Source organism: Salvia hispanica, chromosome 3 (assembly GCF_023119035.1).
Source record: "Salvia hispanica cultivar TCC Black 2014 chromosome 3, UniMelb_Shisp_WGS_1.0, whole genome shotgun sequence".
Classification (NCBI taxonomy): domain Eukaryota; kingdom Viridiplantae; phylum Streptophyta; class Magnoliopsida; order Lamiales; family Lamiaceae; genus Salvia; species Salvia hispanica.
The window spans coordinates 10619258-10633452 of NC_062967.1; the positions used below are offsets into that span (position 1 = coordinate 10619258).

General features: G+C 31.6%; 2 protein-coding genes and 1 pseudogene across 2 annotated transcripts; 2 read left to right on the top strand and 1 right to left on the bottom strand.

Moving 5' to 3' along the window:
- Positions 1-825: 825 nt before the first annotated feature.
- Positions 826-3650, top strand: LOC125211186 (NEDD8-specific protease 1). The gene is made up of 3 exons (XM_048110892.1): positions 826-966; positions 1054-1149; positions 2736-3650. Exon 3 carries the CDS (start codon positions 2757-2759, stop codon positions 3426-3428), a length of 672 nt encoding a protein of 223 aa, XP_047966849.1. The 5' UTR covers positions 826-966; positions 1054-1149; positions 2736-2756; the 3' UTR covers positions 3429-3650.
- Positions 3651-10176: 6526 nt separating this feature from the next.
- Positions 10177-10311, bottom strand: LOC125217289 (annotated as a pseudogene).
- Positions 10312-11370: 1059 nt separating this feature from the next.
- LOC125212023 (dof zinc finger protein DOF3.1) lies at positions 11371-12953 on the top strand. The gene is made up of 2 exons (XM_048112026.1): positions 11371-11538; positions 11949-12953. Exons 1-2 carry the CDS (start codon positions 11497-11499, stop codon positions 12666-12668), a joined length of 762 nt encoding a protein of 253 aa, XP_047967983.1. The 5' UTR covers positions 11371-11496; the 3' UTR covers positions 12669-12953.
- Positions 12954-14195: the final 1242 nt, after the last annotated feature.

The window sequence follows — 14195 nt, forward strand, 5'->3', positions numbered from 1 at the left end:
AAATATGATTTCCCATAAACTATTTATTTATCTTATAAGTAAAGGGTAAAAAGACTACTTATCTCTTTGAAAAAACAAGAAAATTTATTACAATTTCTAATTATTTAATATAATTGCTACGCTAATTAAGTACTTCAAGAGCAGTGATAAAATCATTGTTACTATTTGTATTCTTTTTTACCAATTCTTATTTTCAGTAATTATATTACAATTTTCTTATTAAATTAGTATTAATCGATAACATACTAGTAATTAGCAATAATAAATATGATCGCAATTATAGTAATTTATTATATTATATTTAACTGTATGCATAAATTATAGTAGTATTAAAATTTCTTAATTAGTCATAAATTTATAAAATAATAGTAACAAATATTTTTTTTATATATTTATGATATAATAGTTACATTTAAATTATCTCAATAAATTAGTAAGTACAGAGTATTAATTAATAGCATAATAATAATGTCAAAATACTGCAAAATGGAGAAAAGCTAGTGTCAAGTGAAAAAAATACTCAAATGAAATAAAATCTGTCTAAACTCTAAAGACACTTGATGATATTTATTTTCATAAGATAAACGCATATATGCAAACTATTTATTTTGCAGTTTTCTCTATAATAAACATGATTGCAAAAATAATATTATAAGGAAATATATTTAATACTAATAAAATTTTAATAATTGCAAAAGAAATCGTTTAAACCGCATCAAAAATATTTTAAAAGTGGATAAATTTAATAAAAAACGAAAAAGTCAAAGGGAAAATACAATAATGGTGAAGACTGCAGTAGATACATACTTAGGTGAGTTACCTCTTTCACTCGCCGTTTCCTTTCCTTTCTTCTGCTCATTTTGGAAGCAGGTGATAGTCTGGTTCGTGGAGCAAAAGGCAGAACCGGAGAGAGAGAAGCGGTTGCAATTGCAAATTGCAATACAGCTGGATTGGTTGGAAGCTCGAGTACGTGTAAAGAAGGGAGCTGAAAATCGTGTCAACGTTTTTTAAGCTATCACTAGCTACTCATTATTGTCTCCTCTCTTCTCCTAGCTCAAACGCACTATCGTTCTCCGCTCAATCGGCGGCCCTAACAGTTGTACCTCCTTACCGAAGTCCAGTCATCTTTACCCTACATAATTTGCTGAGGTGAGATCTGTTGTTGGTTCGTTATGGAGTAATATTTATGTGCTCATTCTATTTTGACTGCAACATGTTTGGGAAAATGTCTCAAGGAAATGTCAGTATAACTGTGTCTGTGTGTGGTCCTGTTAATTACAATTGCTAGTATGATACTGACTATCATGAACTGGAATGTGAAACTAATGTTGTATTTAGTGGAATTTACAGTAATCATTCATTCATTTGATAAGCTGATTTGAGGAATTCCATCAATCTGGTGAACTTTACTAAGCATCATAAGTATCTTATGCTACTCCTTGCTTATACAGTTCACAGTTGTGCTCACGTATTTGTTTGCTATTGACTTATTCTGTATTAATGGATGGTTGGTTAGTGTTCATTTCACTGTTGCTGAGAGCTATTGCAGTTGACTATTGATATAATCCTGCAGCTTAACTAAGATAGTATTATTATTGTAGTCAACTTTGGCTTTAGTCTGGCAGTAGCAGTATTTTGATCAAATAAATGCTACAAAAATCATCTAGGATCATAATCTGTGCAGTATTTTCGTAGTAATATGGAGTAATATTTACATGGGCATACACATTATAAATTATAGTAATAAGAATTCAAGGGGCTGGGCATCAGAGTTAACACAAACCTGAGCAAAGCTACTCAGTTATTGCATTGATCTTTCCAGTTCTTTTTAAAACATATTTTTTCATGTACTCATAATGTTGTAAAAACTTTTATGGTAAATTTTTGCTGGTTGTAAATTTATAATGGGAAAAGGAGGGAAAAGAAAATCCTCACCCTGTAAAATTCCTCATCTATTTTCCCTCCTTATCTATATAGAAAAGTATACCTTTCTTATTCATGCTTTTCACTTCAATAATGAAAAAAATGCTGAAGTTATCGATGTGATAATACTTTCCCTCATTGGAATGAAAAAAGGGAACAAGAAAGGGTGGATTTTGTTTATCAATAAGGGGGGAAAAGAAAGGAGGAATTAAAGGGTGTGAATTTTCTTCTCCTTCCTTAACCGTGATAAATTTACAACCAAAGAGAATCCACCCTGTGTTGTATTTTGCCTAGTTGACTGTGGTGATAGTGTGGGTTTCAGTGGTATCATAAAGTAATAACTTTATAGGTCTTTATGTTAATGCATGCTATGCTGTACTCCATTAGTAATCGGGTGGATAGACCTGACAGTCAGAATTAACATTAGAACAACAGTAGAATGATGATGAGACTTTATATATTTGTTGCTCTAAGAGAATTAATATGGTCAGGTTTTAGTCTATTTTCTTGCTTGTCAGAACATACATATTGTCCAGTAAGCTTATGGTTCATGAGGAGATTATGAAATTTAATTGAAATGATACTGATGTCTGCTGCTAAGCACCTTGTAGTTGAAGTACTTATTCATGTCCATAAATTGAAACAAAATGCAAATTGGCAACTTGTATAAAAGTCAAAATTGATATACTGACAGTCTGCCCATTTTCTGTAATGCCACGGTTTGAAGAACAGTAATTGGTCTCTTTTGTCTTTGCAAAATTCTTTTCAGGTGTTGTTATTCTTGTATGTAAAACTTAGTATTTTACTTTCAGGTGTTAAACAATCTCCTGGACATGGAGAAAGGAAAGGCCAACGACAAAATACTCAGCTACAATGATGTTGTTCTGAGGCGGTCAGATCTTGATATTCTGAGTGGCCCCTATTTTCTCAATGATCGCATAATCGAATTCTACTTTAGCTACCTCACATCCTGCTATACGTCCGAGGACATCCTCCTGGTGCCACCTTCAATTGCTTTCTGGATAAAAGAGTGCCCGGACAGTGCAAGCCTCAAAGATTTCGTAGAGCCCCTTCATCTGTCTATAAGAAAGTTGATAATATTCCCAATCAACGACAACGAAGATGTGACTAGGGCAGAAGGCGGGAGTCATTGGAGCCTACTCGCATTTGAGAGACAAACTAATGCCTTTGTGCATCATGACAGCAGCCAAGTAGGTTTCAATAATGCAGACGCTAAGAGGGTGTACAAAGCTGTAGTTTCGTATACAGCATCTGGAGCCACTTATGTGGACTGCCCGAGTTCCCCAAAGCAAGTGAATGGATATGATTGTGGCCTGTATGTCACAGCCATTTCAAGATCAATCTGTGCCTGGTACGTCAGCGAGGCACCAAAGGATATGCAGGACTTGTGGTTTTCGACAATCAAAGAGCAAGTGACTCCGTTGCTTGTGTCTAACATGCGACGTGAAATCCTTGATCTTGTGCGGAGCCTTATGGCTAAGTGATGAAAGCTGTGCTGGGAATGGATGCTAGTGTTATGCAACACTTAGTTTTTATGTCGTAAACTACAAATCATTCACCCTTTAAATTATGAAGATTTACAGTATGGACTCATCATGTTGTTGCATAAATGCATGATCATGGATTTGAATTCCGTAGATAACCAAATTTCAAATTTTGGGTTTATATATTTATCCGACGAATTTTATGCATATCAAATTTATGGACGCCCCTAGCATGCACTTGTTACGGCCTTTTTAAAATAGAACTCGTTACTTTCTTTTAAAATATAGAATTTGAAAATTATATTAATTGTAATGCAAAATTGGTAAAATATGAAAACAAATAAAGAAAAAGTTATTGTTAGCTAGTAATGTTTCACATCTTATAACAAGTGAAAAATTATCAAAAATTTAAGTAGACTAATTTCAAGAAAAATATGAAAATGATACTCCCCTTGTTTTATTAGTGTTGACGCATTTATTTGTTGCATCTATTTTGAAAAAATGATACTAATAAATTGTTAAAAATGAGAGAGAGCAAAATAGAAGAAAGAACAACACAGTAGTGAAAACTATTCTCTATATTATTCATTAATTATTATGTTACTTTACTCTCTCTCCACTTTAAATAACAATGGAGGAGTATTAAGTGGACTATTTTTCAGGAATTAATGGAATATGGTTTATTGTGGGTGTTCGGTTTCCAAGATAAAATAGTATCAAGATATAATCTAGGATTGAGTTGTGAGATTATTTTACTCATATGGAGTTAGCTATGACTAATTATCCCATGATTATCCATCTAGGATTCAGTTGTGGGATTGGATATTTTGAACCAAACACACTACAAATTTAATCACAGATACAATCTTGCAAACCGAACGCCTCCCAATTAAGAGTAAAAATTCCATGGTCTTTCCACACCATGGTGGCATAATAATTTGGCGTGTCTCACCAATAACTCTTTTACAATTGGAATAAAAAGGGTCCATATGCCACTATCACTTCAACATAAATTAGGAACTTAAGGTAAATTTCGATACATCCATTTAATCATTTTATGGAAAGTTTAATAATATTTAATATAGAAATTACACTTATATGAAAAATGAGTTGACGTTAATATACTAGTACAATTTATATATGTATATTCATCTCATATATAATAGTACTAATATAAAAGACATTTCTTTTATAAAATAATAATATTTTAGATTATATTAATATTTCATTTTTTAATTTTTATTTTCTTGTGTTAAAAATTATTGATTTTTTAACATGCTAATAAATCTAATGAAAATTATAATAGTACTAATATACTACAAGACATCTCTTTTATAAAATAATAATATTTTTAAAATTATATTTATATTTCATTTTTATTTTTATTTTGTTAAAAATTCTTCATTTTTACATGCTAATAAATATAACGAAAATTATAATATATAACTTACAAAATATAACTTGCATTCATAATTTTTATTTATGTGAATATTTTCTTATATATATAAATACAAAAACAATTAAAAAAGATCTTATCCATAATAATATGATTTTTTTTCTTATGTATATAAATACTAAAACAATTACTTTTATGTGTATATTATTATTATATTATGATACAATATGCATATATAAATTGTACTATTATATTAATGTCAATTAATAGTTTATATGATATAATTTCTATATTTAATTTATTACACTCTTCATAAAATGATTAAATGGATACATCCAATTTAGATATAAGATTGCCAAATTTATGTCTAAGTGATGTGGCATGTAGACCTTTTTCATTTCCAATTGTCAAAAAGTTATTGGTGAATGGTGAGGCACACCAAATCACCATGCCATCATGGTGTGGAAGAACTATGGAATTTTTACTCCCGGAGTAAATCAACACAGCCAAGTAGGGCCGTTTAGTGTGACGTCTGCAAATGGGCCGCATGCTCTTCGATGACGTGTGCACTACTCGACTCCGCCCACAATTCCATTCTATCCATATCCATACATATGGAGTAACATGTTTTCATTGTGTCTGTTAAAATTTGTAAAATTAAAATATGAAATTCATTACTACGAGTCTATGACACCAACTGTTTGATCTTGTTCTATTCATTTTAACATCATTCACGCGGCACAATCTCCGGAATGCAGTATATTTTGTTAGTGTGATGTTGATTGTTGGTTGCATTCACATTTGATACAAGGCATGAGACAAATTCCAAATTCTTAAATTTACCTAATTGAATTAATTTATTTTTCTAGTAAGAAAGAATTTTACTTTCATTTTTATAGTACTGATGATACTACTATTAAATTACTTTTTCTTCGTTGAAGTGAATCTTCTACATAATGCAAGGGGTTGGCTTGCCTCCGAGCTCACCGGGCTAGAGGTTAAATATAGTTCGGTCGAGCTGGGGCAAAAAAAAAAACTCACCCAGCTCGAAACGGATCAGGTTAGTCGAACCCATTTCTACTTATTTAATATAGTTGTATATATTTGATTTTAAGAAAAAAAAGATTAGAAATTATATTCAAGAGTTTCAAGTTCAAGACCTTTAATCTAGACGGAAAACATAATCTCTATAATATAGTAATAAATAATTTTAATATATTACAATTAATTATATCCAAAATATCACACAAATCTATCAGACTTATCAGGCCTCAAATTCGAACAATTATCTGGGGAATTTTTTCAACTTGAATTTTTTTTTCCAACCTCTATTTTTCTAGTTCAATCCAATCTTAATATTGGACAACCCAATTTTACTTTAGTAAACTCAAAATGTTTGTTAGTGTGAATTAAGTATTTACTTACAAGTGGTGAAGTGGAGTATCAATTGAAATTTCGCTAATGTGGAAGCAGATAAAGTATATAATATGGACATCAAACTAGAAGCCAAATACTACCAATTTAATTAGGAGTAATTACAATATAGCCGATTTGAATAGAAGAGGGGCCCACCCACTACGGGATTGATATGGACAGCGTAGTTTCCTCGTAACGCTCAAATATTCGTCTGCTTCGGATTCCATGTCTGCTGGCATCATCTTGTGGGCCCAGGCTCTCGCCACTCGCATTAACCGAATGTATACATATTTTATTTTTAATTTATTTAATTTAAAATTTACTCATTTCTATATTTTGAATAGAGTTTATGTTCATTCTCATTAAAATAGTACTCTAACTTCTTCTTTTTTTTTATCTTAATATGCTCGGCGAATCCATACATTTTTGTCATTTAAAAATGAAAAAACATAAAATGACTATTTTTGTGGTATAACACAGAATATATAAGGGAAATTTCTACTCATTTTCTAATAAACTTGGTTGCTCTGTTAAATTTAGAATGTATTGTCAATGAATTCACTCTCCATGTGTCTCACGCTTACTAAACAATCCTGAAAAAAAAAGCAATATTGCAAATAGACAAATATTTAAAGTTTAGTATACTAATAAGAAATACCCGTCCTTCTGCGAACAGAAGCCACATTTTACCATTTTAGTCCGTCCGCGAATAGAAGTCTCGGTTCACTTTTATCATAAATGGTAATAGTGTCTCACATCCTACTAACTTATTCTACTCACATTTCATTTAAAACTAATAATGCTACAAGTGAGACATATATTTCACTAACTTTTATACATCCACTTTTCTTAATATTTCTTAAAATTCGTATCGTTAAAGAACTAGACTTCTAATGGCTGACGGAGAGAGGGTAGTATTCATTAAAAATGCAAAATAAATATACTCAATAGTAGAAACTAGAAAAGTCAGTCAATGAATGTCCCCACATACCCTTCTCGCGATGTCCAATGATAAAGTAATATTCCAATAAATTGGTACATAAGTACATTATTGAGTTTGTGGAACAATTTCTTAAATACATGTGTTACATTTATAATCCATGAAAGAGATAACAATATAAACTATAAAGAGATCTATTGCTTCACCCTATTTAGCAATCAAATCAAATGGTATCTTAATTATATTTGCATCTTTTCGCTGCTATATCTCATAAAATACTTCATTCTCCTAACTCGTGTAATTGACTATGTTTTCGTGTTCAGAAGGAAAAAAAATTAATCATAAAATATGGAACATGGAACATAATGTGTTGATACATGGCTTGAAAGATGTTTCCATCAAACACACTTATTATGTTGGTGCACTAAGACTAAATTAGTCTTCGCCGCTTAATATAGACTACCAAATACTGCATCATCAATGTCATTCGAGCTTCAACGATGTTAATTTACTCCAAATTTAAATGTTTAATATGTATTGATAATGCATTTATGATATCCACTGCATTTTTTAATTAATAATGTATTGAAGAAAGTGTTTTGAAAATTTTATTATAATTTGGTATTTTTCTTTCTTTTTTACTATTTTTTCTAATTACATTAAGTCATTAACAATGTGCCAACGGGCAATAACTACTAATAGTAATAACAAAATACAAGTCGCACCATATATATTTAGTTATTTCCAAAAATTGCTATAAAGTAACTATATAATTTATGGTCAACAAGTTGTTATTATTATTATTATTATTATTATTATTATTATTATTATTATTATTATTATTATTATTATCATCACATTTTTCAATTCCAACATTTCGTTTTCACTTTGCCCCTCGATGATTTATTTATTTTGACCAGTCAACCAATTTCGATTGACGCTGATAGCCCAATACGACCATGGTCCAACATTTTCCAACATATGGGCCCGCATTGTTATTAGCACGTTACTATTGAAATTAAAGTAGATAATTTCAATTACTCAACTATTTTTGTTCTTGATACATTAAATAATTGTAAATGTATCCTACGTGCTATCTTAGCAATGTAATTCAATGATATTTTTCATCGGAGTATGAATCGCAATCTGCTCATTTCTAATTAAAACAACAACAAAAATATCTTCCAAATGTATCATGTACCGAACAAATCGAATTTAAAAAATACTTACGAGATCAACCAAAAGTCGAACTAAAATATTCATTTTTATTTGGATTATTAATGATAATGATTAAGTTGGAATACAAAGATTTAAAATTCAAAGTGTACCCTATCAGTCGAAGAATAGCTAAAAGTGAGCCAACAAATCAAGTACTTAACCCTTGTTTTGTAATTTTGAAATACTATATAGTATAGTGATTGGAAGTGGGGCAAATTAAAGCTAGGGACTAGTAATAGGGTAATGAAGGGATGAGTGGAATCAATGATTGTCCGTTTGTGATATGTATCAATCTTTGATAGATTATGACATGCTTTTATATTTGGTGTGGTCACATTGATTTTCACACCTTCTCATGACTCTTCGTCCCTTTAGTGGTGAGGCTTGGGAATGAGAAAAGAAGAAATATATTGGTACCAAAAGTAATTGTGGCTGTGTGGGGTTTTCATGTTGGCTATTCATTGAAATTTTTGTTACCATACTTTATTTAATAATGATAAACTTATAACTATATAATTAATACATTGGGTGAGATGAAATAAAAAACTGATTCATATAAAAGACAAATAACTTGAATTTTATATAATTTATAAAACTAATAACAACATAAATTAAAAAATATAATTTTAACATAAACTAATTTATTTTATCAGAAACGACGTTCATATAAAATATCCATCATAACACTCTCAGTATATATAACAATACATATATGGGATGCGTTAAAATGACAACACCTCTTAAAATAATATCATACCACCATTTCTAGCCAATCATTTATACACGTGGATAAATAATCAGCTGTCATGTGGCAATCATAAAAAATGCTCAAGGGTAAATTTTCTCGGTCACCAATATCCAATACACTAGATAGCAATATCCATTACAGTAGATAGCAATTACAGTAGTTTTTTCTCGGCCAGCAATATCTAATACACTAGACAACAATCTATAGATTATTGTGTATTGTTTATACTATTGTTGTATAGCGTTTATAATATTGCTTAGATGTGTGATGTCATAATGTCAATTTATGAGGTGTTGTGATTTTAATGGTATATTGTTGTTATTTGTTAACGCCTAATAAGTCGAGATACTTCCAAATAGGCATGCCAAGTATTCCGGCCTGCGTGTAATAATCATTTAATTTGCATGGAGATGGCATATTAAATTAATTAGGAAATCAATTTATATTACTCCACAACTTACCGAGACTAACTATATGACTCTGAACATTTTATTTGATAAAGACCAATGCGATGAAATTTGACTTTTGATTGATATTTTTCTGAATTGGAATTAATGCACCAGAGATATTTATGTTTGTTATTTTGGGTACGTAGCATCCTATGTTTATGAGTAATTAATAAACACAAGTACACAACAATGTAAAATAATTGATGAATAAATTATGATATATGTTCATATAGGGGGATCTTTGACTAATCACAAATCTTTTCATCCCAAATAAACGTTTATATTATGATAATCATATGTTGGTGGATCGTGGATTGCATGTGTCGTAGAGTTCATACCTTAGTGGATAAGGAAATTGATCTAATCATTTCGTTAAGATTCTTTTATGTTTTTTCTCTTCTTTTACTAATTAGATAATTCTGTTTACCTTTCTTTTAGGTGTGGTTTATTTTTTTGGCTATCTTGAATCCTTATTCATTACCTTCGATAATTGAATGTTTTTCTATTATACTCATATAAAAAAATAAAATTATTAAATGTAATTTTTAGAGTAAAATTTATACTCTTTTGGTTATTAGTAACAACATTTATTATAGCCAAAAAAAAAACTAAATTAAACGTATTAAGATTTCCGTCTTTGGAAATAGTTTTCAACCAGCAATAGACGTGTCTCGGTTAGAACCTACAAACTGAGTCATTGCTCGAAGTGCAAAGATTTCCGCATTAATGTCGAAATAGGCAATAAAAAAAAAATAGTTATGCTGATCTCAAATAAATATTAGGCTGCATCTAGCCTAAAACATGTATAGGAAAGATTTTTCCTTAAACTTATACTCTCTCCGTGTAATAATAGGAGTTCCATTTTATCATTCATTTAACTTGTGTATTACAATAAACTTATCCAGCTCATATAGAAATAAGATCTGCATTTCACTAAATTTTTTAATTCATATTTGTTTAACCCCACGACAAACAAAGTTCCCTAATAATGAAAGGAGGGAGTAACTAGCAAATCACTGAATATTTCAGAAATACCCTGTGTTAATAAGTTATCAAAGATCTGCATTTCACTAAATTTTTTAATTCATATTTGTTTAACCCCACGACAAACAAAGTTCCCTAATAATGAAAGGAGGGAGTAACTAGCAAATCACTGAATATTTCAGAAATACCCTGTGTTAATAAGTTATCAAATACTAACTGACAATATTTGGTACATGCACCTAATTTCAGTTGCATTCTCATTTCATTTGTGATATCATGCTATATTGCTATACCGTTGGTTGATAGCTTAACACCCACCTAAAACAAAAAAATTTTAAAACGTCTTGTATTGATATTTTGAAATGTTTACCATTTAACCCATTTAGAGTAAATCACAAACAAAAACATATTATGTGAGTCTTTGACCGCATTAATTATGATCAAACTACATTTAAACTCCTAGGATTACTAATTACAATAAAAAGAATTTTGTGGACACCCAAGAAAAAGACCCAATGGAAATCTGAACACAAAATTCTTGTCCATTCTATTGTTGTGTGTGTGTCTCTTCAATCTCTCTCTTGAAATTACAAGAGCTTGCTGACTGAGATTGCTTTAGGTGTGGGCCTGTGGCATGCCAATTTCTTGCATAGATCACAATTGACAGGGACACGCATCCCCATTAGATTAATTAGACATTCTTGTAATCATTACTTTCTCTCTCTCCTCTCTCTTACATATCGACAAACCCCACCTCGTCTCCATCCCCTCTGCGTCTATATATATTGAGCTGCTCATCACCTTCACACACAACAAACCTTTGCATCAGCCCCTTACATACTTACCTCATTTCTCAAGAAATTAAAAAACTAAAATTTGAAGGTGAGTTTGTATATCTGAAGAGATCGATCTGTTGCATGCCTATGGATTCTGCTACTGCACAAGCTCATCATCACCAGGTTGGGATATTAATTATACTTTATCATGCTTTTTTTCTTTTTTTTCTTTTTTTTTTTGCGGAAATTTGATTGAATGTTGTTATGTTTTACTCTCAATTGAGATAGCTTCCTTTGTTTGTTTATGTTTCAAAATAGTAGAAACAAAATATTGATTGACGAAGTTAGTAATTTGTAGTGAATTAGTACTATTTTACTAGTTAAAAATTGATCAAGTACGAAGAGTTGTAAAAAACAAATCCATTTCTTGAACAAATTTAATGATATAGTTAATGTCTTTGATAATCCCATGATATAAATTTACTTTTTTGTGTTATTGCCACTCAAGATCCATTATATATAGTGCAATAAATCATTCCATGAATTATCATCAAAATTAATTTTAACTAATTTATTGTGATTAAATTATTCAGGAAATGGGATCACAAACACTAGAAAGCATGTTGGCAAGCACAAAGGCGGCGCAGCCTGCAAAGAAGCCACGGCCGGCGGAGCAATCCCTAAAATGCCCTCGGTGCGACTCTAGCAACACCAAATTCTGCTACTACAACAACTACAGCCTCTCCCAGCCCAGGTACTTCTGCAAATCCTGCAGAAGGTACTGGACCAAAGGCGGCACGCTCCGCAACGTCCCCGTCGGCGGCGGCTGCCGTAAGAACAAGCGCTCTTCAACTTCCGGCCGCCGCAACCACGACCACCCTTCGCCCTACGATCCAATGCCCGTGTTCCGGAAGCCGACACCTGGCGGCCGCCTCGGGCTGGACGACCCCGGTCTCATGGATGCCCTGAGGGACGGGCTTCACAACCTCTCCGGTGGCGAGGGGGGTAGTTTCGGAATGGAATGTGGAGCCGGGTTCGGGATAGGTCTAGGGAATGGAATGGAGGTAGGAATTGGGGCACTTGATCAAGAGATGGGATTGATGGGGTTTGAGGAATTTTGTAGTGGTGGGGGGGCCGCTGGAGCAGGTGTCTGCTCCAGTGGGTCTGGGGGAGAGAGGTGGGGATTGAACACGTGGCAAAACGGTAGTGGTGGTGAAGGAAGCTTGAGTGACCTTGAGTCCACTAGGATTGGAAGCTGGAATGGGATTGTCTCGTCTAGTTGGCACGGGCTTCTAAATAGCCCTCTTATGTAACCGGGCCATACTGGGTCGAAATTTCGATAATATATAGAGAGAGTGTGATGTGTTGATGGAGGGGATGCATCTTTCTTAATTTGGTTGTGTATTGAGAAAAGGATATTGGAATTATCTAACAAAGGGCATAACCTAATGTTTTGGGGAAATTTGCCAAACTACACTAGTTACCTATAGATTTTGTGATCGTTTACATTCAAGTATGAGTCTCTTGTCACATGAATTTTCTTCATTTGTTTAATGTTGGGAATTTTTTATGTTTTAGTGTCTTATGTTGCACCTCTAGATTTTGTCTCTTTTACTATGATTTACAGCAGCCAAATTATAAACATAAAAATCTAACAAGTTCATTTGTTTAATGTTGGGAATTTTTATGTTTTAGTGTCTTATGTTGCACCTATAGATTTTGTATCGTCATATTTTAAATTGCAAGAAAACAGATAATGATACATGACAAATCAAGAAATTTCGAAAAATCATTTAGCCTTGCATGATTTTCTACATAGTTTACTTAAAATTGGATTAAATTTTTTAGTCCTACAAACTAGCATCAAACGAGCCCTATTTCCATGGATTAGGAGTATTTAATATAGAGAGTGCTAGTGTAGAGTAATATTTGGCAATTCAAGTAGTCTAGAAAAAAGAAAAAGCTTTCTTACACAGGAGAGTTTCAATTTCTCGATAGTTTAAATTGTGTGGTGTCATATTATTTCTTCAAACAGCAATGTCTCGAGAAAAGTTTAATTTCCTGTATTTTCCTTCTGTTGATTTAATTTTCCGGGCATGTTTGATTTCCTTGGGAGAGTAAAGAATTCCCGTTTTAGAATTTTGGCATATTTGGTTAGTTTATGTATCTAATACCTTAGCTGGGGTTTGGTTTTCCATATAAAATAATATCAAGATATAATTTAGAATTCAGTTGAGAGATTTTAGTCATATGTGTTAGCTATGACTAATTTTTCCATGACTATTTATCTAGGATTGAGTTGTGAAATTGAATCACATGAACTAAACACATTACAAATTTAATTTCGGATATAATCTTGTAAACCGAACACCCACTATATAAACTAAGAACAAATCTGTGAATAAGAAATAGAAGTGGTGCAAATTTTCAAAATTATTATGTGGATTATCTCTTACTTTTATGTAGATATTTGCTCATATTAATAAGCAAAGATGAAGTATAATTTAGATGATAATGATTCTATTCAATACGATTACTTCAGTCTTCACATATCCAAGAAACTAGAATTTAAGTTAGCTAGACCAAAAGATTTAGGCGTGGTTCAGAGTTGAAAGTTGAATCAATACAGTTTCATACACTACAGATTTAGGAATATTATTTTTTGATTTTAAAAACACTGTTTATGTTTGTTGTTACTTGATGGAAATTTGGTCTCTTAACTTGCAAATGAATTAGGTTCTTTTTTTACTTTTTAGTGCTATGGTTTAGCTTTAGCTACATTTGTTAAAAAAAAAATTACGTAAATGATTGCAGTGACATTACATTATTGCTGAATTTTT

What these genes read in the sequence shown, in the direction of transcription:
- LOC125211186 (XM_048110892.1), top strand. Translation starts at nt 2,757, where the DNA reads ATGGAGAAAGGAAAGGCCAACGACAAAATACTCAGCTACAATGATGTT.
- LOC125212023 (XM_048112026.1), top strand. Translation starts at nt 11,497, where the DNA reads ATGCCTATGGATTCTGCTACTGCACAAGCTCATCATCACCAG. An exon ending in CACAAGCTCATCATCACCAG is followed by an intron (nt 11,539 to 11,948) that starts GTTGGGATATTA and finishes TAAATTATTCAG; the next exon opens with GAAATGGGATCACAAACACT.